This window comes from Orussus abietinus, unplaced genomic scaffold (assembly GCF_000612105.2).
Source record: "Orussus abietinus isolate OABI.00-Male unplaced genomic scaffold, Oabi_2.0 scaffold29, whole genome shotgun sequence".
NCBI classification, from domain to species: Eukaryota; Metazoa; Arthropoda; class Insecta; order Hymenoptera; family Orussidae; genus Orussus; species Orussus abietinus.
The window spans coordinates 1,110,271-1,132,736 of NW_019395567.1; the positions used below are offsets into that span (position 1 = coordinate 1,110,271).

General features: G+C 44.8%; 1 protein-coding gene across 1 annotated transcript in view; it reads right to left on the reverse strand.

Annotated features, from left to right (window-relative positions):
* Positions 1-9,100: 9,100 nt before the first annotated feature.
* The window catches only part of LOC105702268 (B-cell lymphoma 6 protein), a 34,503-nt gene continuing 21,137 nt past the window's right edge, over positions 9,101-22,466 (reverse strand). Inside the window, exons 2-4 of the mRNA XM_012429711.2 lie at positions 17,726-18,949; positions 11,257-11,928; positions 9,101-10,784 (exon numbers count right to left, since the gene is read on the reverse strand). Coding sequence (XP_012285134.1) covers positions 9,978-10,784; positions 11,257-11,928; positions 17,726-18,949 — 2,703 coding nt within the window. The 3' untranslated portion in view covers positions 9,101-9,977. The remainder of the gene's footprint in view (positions 10,785-11,256; positions 11,929-17,725; positions 18,950-22,466) is intronic.

Genomic DNA, 22,466 nt, shown 5'->3' on the forward strand with positions numbered 1-22,466 from the left:
GGAAAGCTCCCTGAAGATCACCTACATCGACAAAATCCCATGACTTACCGATACTCTTATTCTGAAAAGAAAAATATTTTCCTGAAAACAATTGGGTTCTATACTTACTTGATGTTACGAAGGAGGGACTGCACGGAAAAAATGATATCTGCACTTTTTGCACAGGACAGCATTGCTGATAAAGTTTTGCTATTCCTGCAGGAATAATCGCGCCGACCACAAAAATGCTTGCAATTATTTCGAATCGCAGATGTAGCCATTGGAGAGCTCTCTTTAGAAAAAGTGATTGATAAATTAGCAGATGAATTTGTTGCAACAGCCAACAAAAATATTGATGTCCCTGCTCGAACGAAAAAGCGATATACAATTTGTTGTTGCTAGAAAAATCATTTTTCGTTGTCGATATAACAAAAAATGTTTCTAGACAAGAATGTTGTTAGTCCATTTTCAAGTGTTTACGTTTATTGCGGCGAGTGAATTTTCATTTCATGACTGTGAATTCTTTTTTCCGTGGGCCCGGCTTTTCGAAATCAGATGAAATTTACACAACTCGAGACTTTTTCGACGCTATCTACTAAAAACAGGTGAAGTATGGCGGCAACCTGATATACTTGTCCGCGCCCCCGAGTGAGTCGAATAATTAATAATAATCGACATTCTCTCCGTCATGGTTGCTTAAATCGGTGACCATATCTCATCATTCAGTGGCAACCATAACAGATTCTATCACTGGACCGTGCACGTGCTCGGGTCACGTTTGTTGCAAACCGGATTGCCATTTTTTAATGAATTGTTCCAACGTTGCTGCTCATTGATCGGCGCGATATGTAAAAAGAAATGATTTCTTTTTCTCTTAAATGACACGCCAAGAGAAATGATATTCAAAAAGAATGTGTAAAAGGAAATTTTATACAGAGAAGTATTCGGATGACATGAACTTCTCTTGACTTCAATGCTTATCACGCTTTGCATACCCCGTAACTTTGAATAAACGGAACCATCGATTACGCGGACATTACCCAGCTAAACAGAAACGGACGGCAATAAATTTCCGCCGCGTTTAGTTTGACTTTTATCTCGGACTCGACTTTGTAAATTGACGGATGTCTGACACGATATGTGTGCACTAAGTACTCATGCGTGGTATAATTTATTACCACGTTACTCCCCCGGCAAGAAATAGAGAGTCACCGATCGGCATTTCCTAACCTTGCTTTTTAACCCCATCACCGATTTCACGAAATCCCCCAGAAAGGACTAAAAATCGGCAAAAGTCAGTTAAATCGAGTTCTAAAAATTGCAAATATCCTAATAAAGATTTCCGTAAATATTATGAAAAATAGTCGAGATTATCAGAAATAATATTCCTTATCGTGGAAGAAATCAGTTTTGCAGAAGAGTCGATGAGTGATCTCACCGTCTCATTAATCTAAATTAATATCGGGTCTTCCGGAGGTAAATGTATGCAATATACCACATCGCCAGGTTTTTTCCCCCAGGATTGCAAACCGGAGGCTCCAAAATAAGTCATTTCACGCGCCATTACCGTACAATTCAATATAATCGACTCGGAGTACCTGTATCAACGTCTCCTCGAATAACAGCGCGTAATAGCAGCTCTGGAAGAAGTTACAAAGTCTCCGGGGAAAATTACAGGATTTTCACGCCTCGTTCCCGGAATAGCGCGTGCACTCGAGTTAATAAGGGATAAAAAGTTGCCGGGCGAAGTCCGCGACGTATAATCGAGAATCAATAACCACCTAATTTGCGATTAGCCCTCGGTGTTGGGTCGCGAAATCTGGCGTCGCGGGTCGTTTACGTGCGGAAATTAATAATCGGCCGATTTGCCCTGTTAAAACGCAGCGTTTACGCCTCGTAAATCCCGGCCGTGGTATCGGGAAAGTTTCAGGCCGGGAACAGAAATGTGCAAATCGTTGCCCGCGCCATTCCTCATCGGCGATAAGCAACTGCACTTCGTCACGCCATTTTGTTTTTGTCCGCGCCGGCGCGCGTGTCACTTCATCGAGTGCACGGGCTCACTTTCGACGATTTGTTGTCTTTAACGCGTGTTATAGGAAATATCCCACTTATATGTACACCCTGGAAGGTATATTTCAGTATACACCGACGTTAACCTGCAGTTTCTGGAGCACCCAGTCACGCCATCTTGTTTTTATCCACCAGTGCGCGCGTCACTTCGTTCTCCATTACAAGTAATTCACCGAACGCATGGCTATACTTTCGACGATTTGTTGCCTTTAACGCGTGTTAAAGGTAATACCCCATTTTTATGCACACCCAGTTGCGTGTATTTCAGTACATACCGAAATTAACTTGCAGTATCTGGAGCACTCGCTTCCGCCATCTTGTTTTTGTCCTTGCGCGTCACTTCGTTCTCCATTATATGTAATTCACCGAACGCATGGCTATACTTTCGACGATTTGTTGCCTTTAACGCGTGTTGAAGGTAATACCCCATTTTTATGCGTATATTTCAGTACATACCGAAACTAACTTGCAGTTTCTACAAGTGCGCGCGCCCAGTAATTCATTATGGGTAATTTACTGAGAGCAGTTTGCACGATTTGTAGGTTATAACGAGCGTTAAAGGTAACAGGCCATTCTTAATTTATCCATGCGCGGTTGTAACGTATCTATCAGGTGCATCTTAGCATATATATACCTACATTGACGCGCAGTGTCTTACAGGTGCGCATACGATGCGAAGCACGCCGAAGGTGCATATATGCTAATGCGCGCCTTCGGACTTATGCGAACATCGGCGATCGGTGACCTATTCTGACGTCATGGAATTACGTGGGATGAAGGAATCCCGCATTGTCTGACAGTTGCATCGTTTTCCGAGAGATCGCTGGTCTGGTGTCGGACCATTGTTCGGCTCGATTGTTCTTTCGGCCCAGCCCCACGTGACTTCGACAATACCGAGGCACGTCAAAGTGAGACCACGCCGATCGCCCGATAGGCAAAGGTGCGATAGCTAATGACTGCGATTTATTGCTTGGAAGGCGGACAATGGCGTCGGACATCGACCTGACTGAGAAATAAGATTAGTTGATAGAAACAAATATACATTGCCTGAATTAAATATAATTGCAAGAAATAAACATTTGGTTGGGAAGAAATATTGACATTGTCGATTTAAACGAATTTTGTCGATTGAATTTGATATTTCTTTGAGTCGAGCAGCTTTTTTTCTCAGGGTACAAAATACCTGGAAATAATAATTTCTCGCGTTACCGCAAATATTTATTATATTACTATTTGTAAAATTTCTTCCGTACGATAATTGTCTCACCTTCGGTAAATGTTAATATAATAAAGATGTATATTGTCCCGTCCTGTATACGTATCCTCTCATAGTTTCTCGAGTTTGCATCTTAGTAACAAGGTAATCTATTATAGGAATTTTTTAATAGTTGTCGCATAAATTTGTCAGTGAAAAGAGAGGGTTTGATATTCTCTGGTAAATTCTTGACGCCTGTCGTCGCGTCCTGTGGAAGGCGCCGCCATTTTGCCCCCGGGGACTTCGACGCGCGCATGGACGAGTCGCCGCACATAATGTAACACAATCTTAAGACTCCCCTCTGAAGTTAGCTGCATTATGCAATACCGCATTATAACGAGTATTGCGGGAAGAATCGGTTTGCGTTTCACGGCTGATCCGGCTCGTTTTATTGCCCGTGAAACTTGGGGAGGAGAAAGACGCTCGGGCTCGAATATTTCCACCTCCGACGCACATCGCAAGTACGGTACATCCGAGGTCTATATACGCGACAAATAGCACGACAAATCGCACCTTAATGTCAGTGAAGTGCGCAACTTCAGTCTGTTATTTACCGCATTCCGCCGTTGAAACTTTCCTCCGCGTAAAATACGATCAATCTTACGATACTTCAACTTTAACTCGAAACAACTCCTGAATGCCTTTATCAACTCCGACGATGTTGGTCTTAAATGAAAGAGAATAAAATTAGGAAAGCCATTCGCTGGCGTTAAAATGTTTCTTGAGTCTTCTTATGGTAGCATTGGTCGACCGAGGAAATTAAGTACCCGCCTGCATCCATGCTTGTAGTAAAGAGACGCAGCGCGCGGTTGAGGGCCATGATCTTGTTAGAGACGCTACCGCGTCTCTTGATATTAGAAGTTACTGTAAATTTAATTTTTCTTGGCAATTTTTCGAGTCAGTCCCTTTATCTGCTCTTTCTTCCTCGTTATCCCTGCTATTTTGTCCGCATATAGAATGCAAGGGAGTGCATTTACTTATAACCATGATTTATGCGTACAGACCGTCGATTCGACGTTAAAACACGGAACTCTTGCCCCGCGGTTGCGCAACTCGGACAAAGGAACATAAAGGCTAATGAGTGGTAAAGTTTTACGCATTTGCATAAAGGACCATTACGGCTGTGCAAAAAACCACCCGAGATTGAAGACGCGCCATCGAGGGTAGAGATTGCGAAGCTGTTGCACAATTCGCACACAAAATGCCGCTCTTCGGATTTTATTAATATCATAACCCGGGTCTGTATAGAGGCCGAAATAACGGTGTCGTAAATTAAGTTAACGAGAGCAAGCTTAATTGCAAGGGGCGTAAATTTCCCTTTCCGAACTCGTTAAGGAGATTTCATGAGGTTGGGAAATCGCGCGCCAGAATTTCAAATGTCTTCGCAAATTTTTATTATCTCCAACTTGGACTCATCACAAAGGAGGATATTATCTGGTATTATTATATCGTAATTGAGCCCGTATGAAATATCGAAATGAATCTCAGTATATATTTCTATCGCTACTTTTTTTCCCCCTTCATTATTGTTTTTTATTCATCTTCTGTTCCGCCCTATCACGAAGGAGTACATTATCTCGGACATAACCGAGGATTATTTCCCGTTTGGGATTTAGCCTAATTGCGCTCGCACGACCGGCTTTATTCACGATGTCCATTTGAAGCTGTGGGAAAGGCTTATGTCTTAAAGTTAAAAGACTCTGATAGGAAAGCCTCAGAAATTATGCAACCCAGACTCGTAATCACGGCGATCTATATAGAATCGGCGTTATATCATCCCAGACTCATTATGCAGCGTTTCGAGTTGAGTTTGCACGTAAATTATCGACGATTCGAAAGATAATGAACCCCATGAAGAACCTCTCGACTTAACTTAAACGTAAATTGGGCCATTTTGTTTCAACTTTACCTTATCATAATACAACGCAAAAAATATAAATGTCCCTCTTCAAAAAACAGATTCATAGTTTTTTATTCATCCTATTATTAATCGTAACTGCCTGCATAAGAATATGCAAAAATACCAGTTTATTTATGCAAAGTGCAGATTTATGATATGATGACATTGGGGAAAAATTACCGAATCTCCGTTTAAGAGTTAATTCCACCCTTGCGATTATAGTGATAACAGCGACATATCTTCTTTTTCCCTAGGAAGCGCAATTTGCTGAGCATGTGTAATAACGGTTATATTCATCGTGTAATTACGACGACGGTGCAAGAGATTAAGATTATTAAAATATTTATAAATATATATATGAGACGAGAAAAAAATTAAGTGAACGATATTTATCGCTAAAACGAGGTCTATGTAAACGGGACACTTTTTCTAGCGGTTCTCGCCGATAATTAATTTGTTTGCGCGAATTGTTTATCAAACTGGTAAGCGATTTTCATGTAACTCGATAATTGTTGGCCAGTTTTTGTGCGAGAGTAAAAAAACGTTTCCCTCTTTAGGGCACGTAGTCTCATAATGTTTACCGTGATACTCTCGTTTAGCTCGAATTAGTAAACATTTTTACGGTAAAACGCGACTTCTTTGGGAATTTTTTGCACGGTGTCCCGAGTTGTTAAATCGAGTCACGTTATAGTGTGAAATCTCGTCGGCGTCTTTTTTGTCAATTTCCTTTTTTTACTTCGTTGCTGACTCAGTACCGACGCGATCGTTTAATAATCGCCGAGACGAAGGAGAATAATAAAAAAGGAGACTCAGAGGCTCGAGCATAAATTCACGGAAATGTTAATATTAACCGCGACGGAGGAAAGAAAAAAAAAATACGCCGAGCCAGCGTCCCTTCGCCATTTTTATTTCCCGTCTTCACTTCTACCGTGGCGATTTTTTATCCGTCACGTTTCAATTTTTATTACCACGCATTCGTCAATGGAGACGTCAATGCGATCGGCTCGGTCCAGTTGGATGATTTTTAATGGGCACGCCGAGAAAACGAGAACGAGTTCTCCTTACGCAAGATCCCGCTGCTTCGATTCACTTTCATCGGATTACTGATAGAAAGAGCCCGACATAATCGTCCCGTTTCCTCGATTGCATAAATTACGGGGACACCTCGAGGTGCTTTCGAGAGCTGGTCGACTAATTAGACTTTTTCGATCCTACGTCCGAGTTTTGCTCCTCAACGCGACGCCGAGTCACCCGAAAAGCGCCGCCATCTTGCGTTGTGCTCGAAATCTTCTCCCATATTAAATCTTCGATTCGACGCGTCTGATGTTACGGACACAATGTTATAAAAATGTTAAACTGCAATAACGCTAAACGACTCTCGAAACTATCCGTTAGGAACGGATCTACTCGCGGAGAGAGTCGAGATCCGAGGAAGATGCACGATCGATCGATCACCATCGATCTCCCAGATCCCGCGATTGGACTCGCATTAAGGCGCGCGTGTAATCGTGTAATCGCGTATACACGGCAGGAACGAACGAGGACATGGCTCACATACTTGCATAATTACCGATAAATGTGCAAATCATGACACTCTTTGCGCGCGTCGCGTCTTTACCGACGCGGTGGAGCGTCTGCGTCGATTAGTTCATTAGCGACTACAATGTCGATTTCTTATTGTTTTTTTTTTTTTTTTCTTAATACAGAGATCGGAAATGGAAACGTCGAATACTTGCCCGGGGACAGGAAGAGGCGGCCTCGTAAACGAGAAAAGCGATTGTAACGATTAGAAGCGTGGCCGCCATTTTGGTACCGCGCGGAAGAAGAAGCCTTCTCGCACCATTTTCTTGAAAGTCGGTTTCTATCGATTTCTACCGATTCTATTCCGACTTCCACGTGACGATACCGTGCCCCAGTTTTACAATGCTCATGTAACCGGCAAAATTACAAGGGAATTACAAGGAAAGCCGCGAAATTAAATCGCCGCGATGCAAATTTTACGGCCTGTAATATCGCCACGTTGTAAATACATTCCCGGGATAATTACACATTTGATAATCGGCATGGGTTTCGAATAAAATCTATGCAGTCTGAGTATGAGAAAAAGTGAAAATCACTGACAATCACCATCGGCAGAGTTCGAGAGGAAAGAGATTAGTAATTTCGCACCTCGAGCCTGTAATCTCGGAGTTATCGATATTTGAGTGGACGTGAGCGGTTCGTAAATAATCGTTGAGCTGAAAAATTATGGTCCGCGAGTTGGAACTATAAAAAAAATTGCTATTTCCAAGCGGACCGAAGTAACACACCGAGTTTTTCGTTTTTTTTCCCCCTCCTATTCCTTTCATCAGAAACGCACAATTTTATGCCACTTTCTCGAAAGCAACAATGCTAATCGCCGGCCGTTCCCTTCGGACGGAATTTTAAAAATCGGAGCGAACTTCGAGCGAAGTTGCATGGAAATTAATTTACTACAATAGGAACTAGAGTTTGTTGTCAGTGACGTGTCGTCAAGATAATTAAGCAAGACATCGGAATTTATAAAATCGGACATAACTGCGCGCGAAGTTGCATGGAAATTAATTTACTAAAATTGAAACTGGAATTTGTTGTTAGTGACGTGTCGTTGAGATAATTAAGCAAGATTTCGGAATTTTAAAAATCGGAGCGAACTGCGCGCGAAGTTGCTTGGAAATTAATTTACTAAAATAGAAATTGGAATTTGTTGTTAGTGACGTGCCGTTGAGATAATTAAGCAAGACTTCGATCACTCGAAATGACTCCCTAAAGAGATCACCATCCAAATGTAGAAACTAGTTTGCGATCGACTGCTCGTTGTAGCCTCCCCTTTTCGATTACGTCGAGGCATTTCGGATTTGATTGATCGCATCGATTAAGCGAGAAGTCCACTTTGGCGATTTAGAAAGCGCCACGTAACGCCTCGAAACCTGATTTTCATCCCTTAAGTCGAATCCTCTCCATAAACGTCCTCTTCACCTTTATTCAAACGACAATACCCATTTTCCCCTCATTTATCGGGAAACTCGATGAAATTCCGAAATTTCACTTAAAAAACCCCGAAACGATCAAGGAAATTATTCTCACAGAAGCCTTGAAGGCTTGATAACCTGTACATCATCTGATAAATTAATGACAATAAATGAACCGAATAATAAATTGAAAATCAGAAAACTATGTTACAGCCTTTTCGTGCAGTTCTTCCCTGAAAAAACGATTTCATCGAAGCAATAAAATATTTAACTAATGCAAATATCATTTATTTCATTCAAATATACTGGAATAAATAGCAATGTTGCTTTGGAATCATGATTATTTATTTGACTTTATTCGAGCTAAATAATTATTCTTCAAATAATCCAATTTTTTTTTTTCCTATCGCTCAAAGAAATATTTCTTTGGTTCGATGGATTTCTCTTCAGCGGGTAATCGTGCTGCCCCGAAATTTCAGCGACAGCGGGTATTTATTTTCTTTTTTTACGATTCAGGTCGAGGTAATAATGGAAGCGGAGATACGACCTCTCCCCGAAGGTGTCGGCTGATTACTCCAACAAAAGTTAATTCCCCTTGCCCGTTTCGAACGAATTGTTTTTCCGTGCCGGGTGCCCATCTCGGTTCGCTTCCGTAATCCGAGATCGCCAGAGAGGCACGATTCGTTTCTAAAGATACGGTTCGCCGTTTCCACGATGGGCACAAGCCATCACGTGCGAGCAATTTATTATACGAGCGGATCCGGAGCTGATAATAATGCATTGCCGTGGCCGCCCGTTGAAGAAACAAAAAAAAAAAAGAATAATCCGCTCGGAAGCATGAAAGGGAAAATGGCACTACGTGTTACCTCTAGGTCGTCGCAACTCCACGCCAAAAGACCTGCAACATTTTCCATGGTTGACGAAACGACGCGATTCTTGCGTCGCAACGTAAAAATTCCTTTATTAATAAGTGCTCCCTTAACTCGAGAAAGAATATATTAAAATCTCTTAAGGTCTGAATATATTAAATATTAAATCTACGTACTCCAAAGCCACATCGAGTTCAGTTTCACTGGGTATCTAGTCACAGCTCGTGCGGTCCCGAAGGCGCGCTTAAAAAACGCCACACGGTACAAGCATAACTAGATAAATCGTTCACCGTTCTGCGCATGTTCGTCAATTTTTATTACGCATGCCGAAGACTGCGTCACAAGATGAGCCCCTTCGAAGATTTCCCTGCATCAGCAAGCGTTCCAACGTCCAACCTGAGACTCTTCTCAACCCTTCTCGAAATCCCCAATTCCTTGGTCCCTCTCGCATAAAAACGCCACTTGAAGTCGAACAACATCAGTGCAGTTGCTAGTACCGTCTTCATATAGTATCTCTCCTCGTTGCACACTCTTTAGATCTCGTTACAAAACGTCCCTTCGAGATAGGAGTATTAATGCTGGACTGTTGGGCGGCGACAGTGCAGCGGACGGAGCCCCAGCATCCGACCTCACGTTTTCAACTCAGCCGTAAAAACACCATTTTGTCGTAAAAACACCATCTCCATTTTCTGCCTTCGTCCCTAGGGGGTATTAAGTCCACACCTTGTCACATAACGAGTCCCTTAAAAATAGGAGTATTAACCCTGGGCTCTTGGGCGGCGACAGCGCAGCGGACGGAGCCCCAGCATCCGACCTCAGAACCCTCCCCGACGAATCCAACTCAGGGGCATTTACCATAAAAACACCATCCCCATTTTCAGCCTTCGTCCCTACGAGTTTAACTCCACACCTCGTCACAAAACAAGTCCCTTCGAAATAGGAGTATTAACGCTGGACTCTTGATCCGAGTTGGGCGGCGTGAGCGCAGCGGACGGAGCCCCAACATCCGACCTCAGGACCCTGCCCGAGGTTTCCAACTCCTTAGTTCCTCTGGGCATAAAAACACCATCTCCATTCTCAGGCTTCGCCCCTGTGGGGTTATTAAGTGCACACTTCTTGTAATGCGTCCTCATGTTGCTGCTCTGCGAGAACCTGAGGCCGCAGTTTGGGCAGGAGTACGGCTTGGTCCCTGTGTGGTAGTTGAGGTGGGTCTTCAGGTGGTGCTTCTTGGTGAACGCTTTCGAGCACAGGGTGCATTGGTAGGGTTTGAGCCCAGAATGCAGCCGTGTGTGCAGGGTCATGTTGGACCTGTCTGCGAACGCCTTGTGGCAGACTTGGCACTGGTAGGGTCGCTCCCCAGAGTGGGTCCTCAGGTGTTGCTTCAGCAACATCTTCCTGGAGAACGCCTTGCCACACTGCTCGCATTGGTGTGGTTTCACGCCTGTGTGGATCCGCACGTGCATGTTGTATGCCACACGCTGGTTGAAGCTCTTGCCACACTCGGCACATGCGTACTCCTTGCGGTTTCGGTGGATCTTCATGTGGGAACTCAAGTATCCCCGGTCGTTGAAGTACTTGCCGCATTCCGGACACGTCGCTGCGAACTCCCTGGTGCCCTCGTGGACGCTGCGGTGGTACTTGTAGTTGCGCAGCTGCGAGAACTGCTTTCCGCAGTCGGCGCAGCGGAACGGCTTTTCGCCCGAGTGTGTCCGAGTGTGAACCTAGACGCACGAAAAAAGACCTCAGACATGTTTGAAAACCGCATTCAGACTTACCGGGAACGCGGCTTCGGGGAACGAACTTCCTAACCTCGCTTCCGCACCCACACCCTAACCTATAACTCCCACTCAACGCGTGACTTTAAGGGTCATTCTATACATATCAAGACGTGGAAATAATTGTCAAACCTTCTTTCAAATTAGAGCACCGAAGAATCTGAAACGTCAACGCGTGATTATGCAGATCCTAATGAAGATCTTGAAAATCATAAATTTTTTTTTTTCAAAATATTACATTTTGCGAATTTTAAGACTTTTGTTAGGACGTCTGCGATCACGGATTTAAGTTTCAAATTATTCGGTGCCCCGAGTTTGGAAAAAAGTTTTATAAATATTTTGACCTTTTTGGTGTATATACGTGACACTTTCATAGCACCTTAAGGTTAAATCATTCTTTGTTCCCGTGTATTATTACCTTCAAGGAAGCTCTGGAGACAAAGGTCTTTCCACACTGGTCGCATCGGTGATCGTCGTTCGCCGCGCGGCTGCTAGGGGCGTCGCGGTCGGCGGCGAGCGCGGCATTGTTGTTGCTGTCGCTGCGCAGGTAAGTACTCTTCTCCTCCAGAGCCGCGACCTCCTCTTCGTTATTTTTTACAGGGGATGGAATCGGCTCTTTAACCTCGGCAACCGTGTCGCAGAGCCTGCTGATGGGGTGCGAGATTTCCGGTTTGGAGGTCACGTGAGTAGGCAAAGTTTGGTAGAATCCAGGTTTAACCGTCGTTGGAAGATTCGTTGGAGTTCCAGTCGCCGAGTGGCCCGATTCCTGGTCAGAGGTACCGATTCCTGGATTCGTCGCCCTAGGCGATAGGGAAGTGCTCGAAGAAGACACGAAAAGCGACCTAGACCCTGCGTCTCCGGAAATGCCGACAGCCGGAAGTGCAGCATGGCTTCTGTAGAGGTCCTCCAGTCGTTCGTCTCTGCTTCTAGAAACTTCGTCCTCGGAGGAAACTCTCGTCCTGGTGGACCCAGGAACCTCTGCATCCACCGAAACGACTGGAAGGTCCTCCCTGGAGGTTGAGACCTCCTTTTGCAGGCAGTCCATCGAAAAGTCCGCCATTGGCTTGCTCGACAGCCTCCCTGGGGGGTCCTGCCAACAGATGTTCCAGGTGTTGTAAAAAATTAGCCATAATAAAGTGCGTGCCAAATTAATGAGCCCTAGATTCTTTACCGGAACCGTTTTTTTCCTGCGATGTGGGAGAGCTCAAATCAAAAAAAGCCCCGGGGCTGCTGGCGTTAGAAAATCCGCCACGACGTCCCCGTTATACTTTCTCCATTATATTGAATGGCACAGGCCATTCAATTCGTTTCTTGCCTTATGGAAATGACAATAAAACCTCTCGCCGATAAAAGTTTCTCCGTCGATGGAGCGACGAACTCCGCGGGGTCTCGAATTTAATTATCAGGTCTTGATTGCAGCGAGTGTTAATTTATTATCGCGCTTGTCGTGCGGTAGAAACGGAGGACTAATGGACGCTGATACGAAAAACGCGCCCTTTTTAAACGTGGGATGGATAGAAACTCCATTTCCGGGCTTTTTGACGAATGTCGAAATTTAGAAAGTGCTTATATGTCGTATAGAATTTTATGGGCTTGATAAAAGACGTTATCAGTTATCTGGTGTACTAGGTAAGGACACCGGGAAGTGGAGAATATTCCCACGCTAATCAGGAATTCCAAACCAATGAGGAATTCTGAACAACGTTCCGGAATATCATTCCCGCGATCGTAAACGTCAGAAAGGCCTCGCTACGAAAACTGGCCAAGAGTCGAATCGTAAAGGGTCGAAGCCATACATCAGCGGTACATAAATCGTATCATTGTAATGTAAATGAGGAACGCGAGCGCAGTGCTCAATAATAGGTTGGAATATATGGCATGTCGATTGGTGAAACTCGATTACGCGCCTCGAACCCAATCATCAGCCATCCATTCCAAAACCACTCGCTTTTCCATGCCTTTTTTTCAAAGAGAAGTCATCTTGATAAAGATGTCGAAATCCAGTTCATTCTGAAAATGGTGTTTCCAGGAATCGATTGGCAAAATTCGATTACGCGCCTCGAACCCGATCATCAGCCTTTTCAAAACCGTTCACTACTCAAGCTTTTCTTTTTCAAGCGGAGTCATCTTAATAAAGATATCGAAATCCGTTCTATTTTGAAAATGGCGCGTCGAGAAATGGACAACTTCGAGGGGACCGATAATTTTAACATCCCGACGCCACGTACGTTGGTTAATCAGAGCGTCTCGTACTCCTCCATGTAATTGCGGCAGTAATTGAAAGTCCTATCGGCGATATCGCGCGATGTCTCAATTACGAGGTAATTAATTTCACGGGACAATTCCAGGCACAAAGGCGATCGGCGTTCGATCGGGCGACCACGGATCGCTAATTGGAGAAAGTCGATCGCTGAGCGGATTTATTGCCGAAGTAGTTGCTCGATGAATCTTCCAGGAGACACTGAAGGATGAATTTTCTGCGATTACCGGGAAAAAGATAGCGACGAATTAGTCGGACCCGCCGCGAAGAGGAAAGCTGGGGTTTATTTCCCCTCGAGTGGACGCCATCTTTTTCTCGTTTCTTTCCCCCTCGCCATGTTGAAATTAGTGTGCCGATTAACCGTAGAAAGTCTTTCGAACGTTGCCTCTGTCGTCTTTCGTAATTATCGGTACAATTTTCAGGGTATTTTCGTGTTAATCACTTCATTTTTCATCAAACCGAGCGAGGACGCCCGAAGACTGCAACGGGGCGCGCCTAGGTCCGCCATTTTGCGAAACCCGCGACCTGGAGGGAAAAAAGAGCTCAAGCCAAACGTGAAAAGAATCGGCGATCGGTATCAAAAGTCGATTTATGTTTAAACTCAGACTTTCCTGGCTTTCTACGGACGCGCCCGAATTTATTTCGGCCTACGTTCTCCGCATAACGCGGAATCAAGATGGCGGCCGACGCCCGCGCGGCGAAAACACGCGAATTCGGTTCTAATTCCCGATGAGTAACTGTAGAATCTACCAAAACGTCGTGTGCAGTCGTATATATTAACGATAAATGCCATAGAAGCGGAGCGACAACCGTTACATCGATTCCGTATTGAATATTCCGCCTTCGTTGACGTCACACGTCCAAATCATGTCGCTCTTCGCGTCTCTTCGAATCTTTTCCACAAATCCTGTCTAAAGTTAAAATCCTCCGAGCTTTGACTACGAAAAATTAAATTTCCGAAATTGTCCTGTTCAGATCCCGTATTTGCATCGTGGACATTGAAAATTCGGTGGACATTGCGCCGAAGTCGTTATTGGAAAATCGTTTTCCCTAAATCTCGAAGCTTATCGGCATCGATCGGTTAGACGAGTTAACCTAGCCGATCCGTTATCACGACCCTGAAAAGATCAGGTTCACCCGATTGTCGATATAACCGAGGCTGTAACAGGGCTCGTAAAGTGCACCTAGCAGCAAAATGGCCGCCGTCTTCGACCGAACAACCTGTTCTTACCGTCAGCCCTGTCTGGATTAACTCCGTGCGAAATTCCGCTGACAAACGTACACTTCTACGATTACTCTCAGTACCTACCTCCTCTGAATTGACCGCGATAATAATTAAGCGAGATAATCGAGATCGTATCGGATCGCAAGTCGGTCGATGCGCTCGTCAACGTCGAATTGCACCGAAGAGATCGTGGACCACCTTCGGTGCGCTCCCGTTCTCCTTTAATTTATAGGTTAGGTTAGATCAGATAGAACGACGGAGTTCCAAGAATACGTGAACTCGCTAGCTCCCAAATAACAAAGAAACGCTATAAATAATTCTCTAAGTGAAAACAACCTATAGAACCAAAGAAATATTTCGCTAATTACCAAGAATAATGATTTGCCTCGAATAAATCCTCATAATTGCGAATAAATGTTGCATCCAATTTATTTGACTTAGTCCAATGAATTTTTTTTCTTTTCAAGGTGATAAAAGACCTAAGGAAAGACAAATCACCGGAACGCGTCCACCGAATCGTGAACAATTAAATAAAAAAAATATTCATTCGGCTTTTACCAGGTGATAATTGTAATATCTTTTAGATCTGCATTGTCGATTTCACTTGTCTCGCAGATCATTAGCTCGACATTGATTGGAAGTAACCGTAAACATCATTATCAACGTCATTTGAGGGATCGAGTCACCTGACAAGGTGCAGCATGTGCTGCATCCATTGCGAAACCGAAGAAACGTCCTTATAACTCGTTCTCCGATTACTTGGGTGCACTCTGTGGCGTAACCACGAGTGAGATTTCCGTAATTAGCGGCAAACAGTCAACAAGTTTATGTAAGACAATTAATAACGAGTGATTTTCGGTCGGCGTCGAGTGTCACGCCGGTCGGCACCGGTTTCCTCGGTCTGGGTTCACGGAGTTGACAGAGAAAACGTCACGAGCATCCTTCGAGGCTCGTTTCCGCGAAAAATGGAACAAGAAAGATAGAAAAACGAGCTGGCGTAAACACGGGGCTTTAAATAACGCGGGGGACGCAATATACAGCGCGTCTTCCAAGCGAAGACAAGATGGCGGCCGCGCGGAGTCGTGTATCGCGATCGTAATTTATTTATTGACGTCCGCAGAGAACGTTAATGGCTCCGGGCTTTTCCTGCACTTTGAGACCCAGACAAACTGTACTTCATTAATTCTACCGATCTGATTTATACGTTGAACCGAGAAATAAGAGGGAGAAGACGCGAAATGAGCGCGCTTCATTTGTTAGTTATAATGAACTTCCCGCCTCGAGTTCCTGGTACGACTGATAAGGAAAATAACGGCTAGAAGGGAATGAGCGTGGCTTGGAAAAGTGGAGGATAGGCGAGTCCTCGTAAAACGAGAGAATGTAGTCTCCGGAGATTCTGGTAAAGAGTCCTGAAGCGGTTGCAAAGAGCCATTTGTAACGCGCCGCTAAGAGGACGCCATTACGGGGACGCTAACTTGTAATTCTGGAGATGATGGGAGGGAAGGAGTAAGAAAGCACTACCACTCAATTAATCCCCGTGAAGGTGCCAAGCACTACTCGGTACCGAGTACCGACGAGTACGTGCCAATCTAATTGAAAAACCAGGAATTATGCGAGAGAGACTCGCGTCAATACCTCTAATCGCTCTCTAATGCGCGAATTTCGCAGATTTTATCTTGGGGTAAAATCCAAATTTTTATAAACAGTCCTTTCCTTAGAGACAAACGTCAAAACACTTGAATAAAATCACGACTTTAAGCAATGTATCAATTTTATTTGACAATGGGGGTACATGGCTCGTGCAAAGATCTCGCCTGTGCAGCCACAGGCGTTGAAGTCTCCGAGGTGCGCACCTACCTGCGTATGAAATATTAATTATTACTGATTTTATCTCGGTAGAGAAAATTTACAGCAGAGTTACTGTATCATAGTAAAGATTTTTTAAGGGTATACAATATATGAATTGCATCTGGCAATAAGCACATGGCTTATGCGAAAGATCTCGCCTGTGCAGTCGCTGGCGTTGAAGTCTCTGCTCCGCAGCTTAACCAGGGAGTGAAATATTAATTATTACCGATCTAGTTTCGACATGGGAACGTTGTAACAGGGTCAGATAAGAAAATGAATGATTGTCTAACAGTATACCACGAATTTTACCTGGAAATGTAATTTTTTCCTAATATTTATCCCGTGTTGTATGGAAATCAGGCTTGAGTGACTTTCCTCGCACTCTCGGCGAGCCATCGTTGACTTTCTCCGTTGTCAACTAAAGTAGTGTCAAGTTAGGGCCTTGTAAAAAGGCAAGGGGCTTCTCTTTGACTTGACGGTGGCATATTTTACTCAAACTTCCGCATATCTAACAGCAAGGACACTCGAGTTTGCCGAGGGACAAGGCTTCGGTTTGAACGAGGCAAACAGCTTGTGGGACCCCTTTTCTCTCGATTCGGAAAAAATCCCTCGGCCTCCCGGGAATGCCGGTATAATTTTTGCAAAGCGTGTATGTAACATTTCTCCGAGGTACTTTTGCGAAAAGAAAAACATCGTCTTGTAAACCAAGTGTTTCCCTGGGAGGCGTCGACTCAATCGAGGGAAATCAGCAGAAGGATTGCCATTCTTGGCTATTCTTCTCTCGTCCGGGGAGCTGCCTACATCTCGTTGATACCCGTGAGAGGAATGTTAAATTCTAGTCACGACAAGGCAGCGCGTGGGCGAGGATGCGATTTATGTTTCGGATCGATCGGCCGAGAGAGAGTAAAAAAAAGGGTACGCCATGTGCGACATCATCGCTTTCGAAAACTGGTTGAGCAGAGATCAACCGACGACCTTATTTCCGTTTTAACGCCCGTTTAACTCCGATTTCAAGTTCGAAACCTCAGGCTCGACGTACCATTGTTAAACGCCCAAACAAGTCCACTTAACTCTTCATGAAAAAAAAATATGCCATTGGCATCTTCAATTTTTATTCAATGTCTTGACAGAACGAAATCAACACCGTCAAAAGAAATTTCTCCTCAGGAAGCCGCTAGTTTCATCTATGCCCAAAACATTCGAACTTTTCCGCTCCTTACAGACGTGGGCGGCACCTACTTGTTCGTAGAAACGCGTGGGTAAGCACAATTTCCGCGGATAATTGCCCATTCAATGTTCCATGAGCATGCATCTTATGTCGTGTTAGCATTTATCCTTTAATACAGTCCGTAATGCTCGTAAGATTGTATAATGTACGATGGGTGGGACTTTTGAATCACTTCCAAGATGGCGGCGTAAAGTAGAATTTCGCGAATTCGAGCGCACCCTGCGCCCATTATATGTACTTTTGATTTCCAGGGTAAACACGAAATGTGAGTTGTTAATTATTCGTGAATTATTAATTATTAGGGCAAAATATGGGTTCCAACTTACGTGAACTATGGGACCCATGAACTCCGGCCGATTCTGGAGAACCATCGGCTGGATTTTTGGGGAATGATGTGGCCTAGCCAGTTGTCTCCAAGGAGAAGCAGTGACGCAGTTAGCAACTTGTCTCCTGGGAGACCTCCACCTGCAGCAGCTCTCCCTGCAGCTGAGGTCCTCCCCCGCAGGTGCAGGATAGGAGATGGGAAACGTCCTTTCGACCTGGTACCCCAGAGTCGGCACTCTGGCCTCGTCCGCCATTTTGTTGGCGAACCCGCCATGCTCCACTTCCGGTAGGACCAAGCCGGTCAAGGTCGGACCTTCGACTATCGACCTTGCGAGTCGATCATCGACCCCTCTAGGGGTCAGAACCGAATTCTGTACCCGAGGGAGCATCTGACCTTGGAACCTGTCCCTGGACCTAGTTCCAGGATCCTCCGACGAGTCGGGAAGGAAGTCCCTCCTAGAAGACACCTCGACCTTCTCTAAATACAACCTCCTGTTCTCAGGACATCCATTGACCTCCTCTAAAGAACCATCGACGCCATTTCTACTTCTTCGGCAGCCCTCGAAGACTCGACCCAAGGACGCGAACGCAGGTTGGACAGAAGGGTAATCCAGACCCATTCCTAACTTCTCCCTGTCTGGACAAGGACCCATAACTGGTCCCCTGGGAGATCCTTTTTCCTGCCCAGGATTAACCTCGTGCCCTTGGTGCTTCGGAAATGCAAGCGGTCCAAAGTCCTTCAAATATGGCGGAACACTGGTTTGCCGCGGAAGGGCGCTCCTTTGGAAGGCTTTAAAGTCTTGATTCGGTAATTTTTCATATTCCAGGGGCTCGGTGGAGATCCTGCGAGACGCTATCTTGTCTTCGACCTGATCCTGGTAGCCTTTGGCAACTCCTTCCTGGTCTGGGAACCAATTTCCTAAGAAGCTTCGATAAGTTGGGTACTGCTCGCATCGCAGATACCTGGTGCCGATTTTCAGGTCCTCGTTATCCTCTGATTTGAAATCCAGGGGAAAGGACTTCATTAAACCTGGCAGTGGAGGTAACTGGATATGTAAAGTTTCCGCAGCTCGAAGGAAAGCGTCTAATCTTGGCCTTGGTACCGTCGCACTTCCGGTATACACGAAACCCAAGATGGCCGCCAATTCTGGGCCTTCCACTTCTGCAAGGATCACCGTAATGGGTTCGCACAGACTCGTTGCCTTGCTGTGTGCCAATAGGACCTCCTGAAACCGAAAAACGCGCATCTTTAGATTAATTACTCCATATAACGTTGAATTTTGTAATACAAACGACTTGGATATTAATATTTGCGGAAGGAAGTGGAGTCATGGCGTCCAAATGTTACCGTTTTCCCAAGCGCCTGAGATGGTTATCGCGAATTCTGTACAGCCTCACTGTCGGATATATGCCAAAGGGAATGCGTTAAACGCTACCAGCATTAATATATTTACTGTTTCTTGGCGTTTCCCGCAAATTGCGACACCGAATCGCCGGTGTAAACGGTGTAAACGGTGTAAATGGTACGCAATCCCGGAGACTTATTAAAACTCGTCGCGGCTTCGAGAAGTTAAACAGCACACCCAACTCGTATCCCCGGGAACTATAATCCAGACTTAATCAATCCGCCTTCGTTGGTTCTTGTTCCAGAATTTTATAACGTTTTATCGAACGCGTTGTATCGGGCGCCGTGCAAATCAAAGATGGCGGCGCGCCCCTCGCCGCCCTTTCCAGAGACTTGGAATTAACTCCAAGCACACAATTCGACAGGGATCATGGCATTAATTATTACTACACGGTGTCGCAAATCTCTCTGCTTTCGTTAGACAGACTTGGGCGGTTAACGACGTTCTTTTTGCTTCAGTGGAACGCACTTAGATGTCAGAGAGATACATCAAGGGCGGGACGTTCGATTCAATAAATATGTTTTACGTCGCCATAAACATATTTACCGTTGCCACAAACAACTCGGGGCAAACTAGTTTACAGACAGAAATTATGCCTCACGAGCACTTATGCGCGAAACTGGAGACACGTCGAATGTGGATCTATTTCCGTATAAACGTAATTAATTGTCGGAAATGTAGAGCCGGTCTCGAGTGAGGCGTCGCCGCCATCTTGTTTCGGAAGCAAGCTCCGAAAACTGAGCTTATAAATGATTTTACGTCATTATTCTACGAGGGAGGTGGAATTAAACATTAAAAAATGCGAATACCTAGAGGTTTCTATTTACAATCATGAGATTATCCCTACACTGAGGGGAAGAAACGTTTGACTCAAAGAAATATGCATTGCGGCAAGAAAATCCTGCGATCAAATACATCCGAAGGAATATCAGGAAGAGTAAACAAAATTCGTTTAAATCAACAATATCATTTTTCTTCCCGACAAAATAGTTGTTTCTTACAGTTATGTACGATTCAGACAACAATATATAATTGTTTCAGTCAAGCAATACTTTTTCTCGGTGTAGAAGTCGTGCGGAAGTCAAAGGAGGAACTTTTCCCCTAGATCCCCAGAGACGTGCAGTGCCTAGTTAGAACGAGGAATCAGGTGACTTCGGGTTGCCGATCCCCTGGGGCCAGTCAAAAGGCGCTCCTACGAAACATCTGTATGCAACGTGGAAGTCACAGTAAACGTGGATCTAATCTACCTCAATAAATCCGTAGATACAGCGAGTGCACCTCGCCATTCGAAACGGCGAGCGGGACTCCGTGCAGCCGCGAAAGGTCGCCGGAAATGTCGACTTGATGAAATCTGGAGAACCTCCTGACCTTGGGGACGCAGCTTCATCGGATTCCGGATCATGTATCTGATGCTGGATTTCCGGGTCCATATTAGGTGCGACGCTGATGAGATCGAAAACTGATAACTAGTTTCGCCGGAAGTGACGACTCGCAGGAATCTGGGGAACTTGAACTTGAGGAGGCCAATTAGACTGATTCTGGATCTTATATTGGATTTCTGTATGCACATCTTGATGAGATCGACGATTGCGAATAAAGTTCACCAGAAATGGCTATTCGAAGGATTTTGGAGAACGCGGTGACCACGAAGACGCCATTTCGCCTGGTTTTAGTTCCGATAGTGGATATTCGGGTTTATATTTGGTGGAACGGCGACAGGGACCTAATTTCGTCAGAAACGGCGCCTTGAAAAATTCTGGACAATTTGGGCGACTCCAAAGACGCAATTGTGATCGATAATCGGGAACGAAGTTCGCCACAAAATGGCGACTCGAAGAATTTTGGAGAACCGGTGGCCACGCCATTTCGCCTGATTTTGGATTCCACATTTCCAGATCCATATTCAACGCTGTACCAATAAGACCAGCGATCGAGAATCGAGTTTCTCACGCCATAAAGTGGTACCAGCGTCGCGAGCAATCCGTTTAACGAAATTGCGTCAACGTCGACCCCGATCGTGCCGATCCCGAGTGGAAGCCTTCATCATCGGAGTATTTATGATATTTACGATCAAGATCCACCGAAGCGTCCATCCCTCTGAACGTTAAATATCAGAGGAGTCGATATCTCTCACGAGTAACCTCAAATCTCGGATAGCCACGGCAAATAAATCCGAATAAAAATAATTCGACAGATTTAATTCAATCATCCAGCCTTCGAAATCTTTCCCCATGCACCTCGTCCGATTAACACTTATCTCGAGTCCTCGAGCAGGAATAATTGTTCCCTGGAGAGATCTTAACGCCCAGCCCTGCGATTAATCTCGTCGATAATAATCGATCAGCGATCTCGGCAGAGATCTCGGCCGAATAGAGACGAACGAGCTGCATTTCTACGTCGCACCACTATATTATCACGAACTCGATTCGCCTTTCCTCGTCCAGAATGGCCTCAGGGTGAGGGCAGAGATAGTTAAACGTCACATCACACACCTGAGAATGTCACTAACGATCTCGCCGATTTATACGGCCGATCCTGTCATTTCATCGTCTGCACCTGTCCCCTTGATGGCTGAGATCGAGCGAGATTTTTGGAAATCATTTATTTACGATCCAGGAATGATTCATCGGAGATTATTTAGAATCGTTAGGAATTATTATAGATTACGATGAAGTCTCGAGAGTTATTAAGGTGGCGTGAAAGGGGCGTTAACCCTTTGAACACGGAGCCATTTCGACATACGGGCGAAATTCGTCTGACCGTGCGGGCAATATTGGACCAAACGTCGGGCGCCTTTAGGTATTCTTAGTATCCAGAGTTAAAGAGGTCTGTTTTTTTCAAATTTTTTCTTCAAACCGGGTGCATCGAACGCTTTCAAACTTTACAACGTGAACATGGAGGATATAAGAAAGGTCCTGACACACATGAATTCCAATTTTTGATATTTCAAATTTCTTTCATAGACATTTAACAAATTTCATACAGTATAAAAATAAAGATTTCCAGCGATTATTACAAGGATTTGGGAACTTTACTTTCTAGTTACAAGTGATCGCATAATTTTCCTATTTTCGGAAATAAAATAAACCGCAGAGATGGACGCGTTTCGTGAAGCGTGAAACGGTGCCGATCTCTTAGACGATTCATCATCTTCGCTACATTTTACAGTTGACATAAAACATATCCGAAGTGAGACTCGCGGGCCACTTACTGTAGCGGTATTGCCACTTTGCCATTTTTCCCCAGAAAATATGGAACGGACTCATTTCAGGCCGACAATACGTCAATGGCTGCCACGGGGCAGTCTTTCCTTTCTCTCCGACGCGAGGAATTTGCA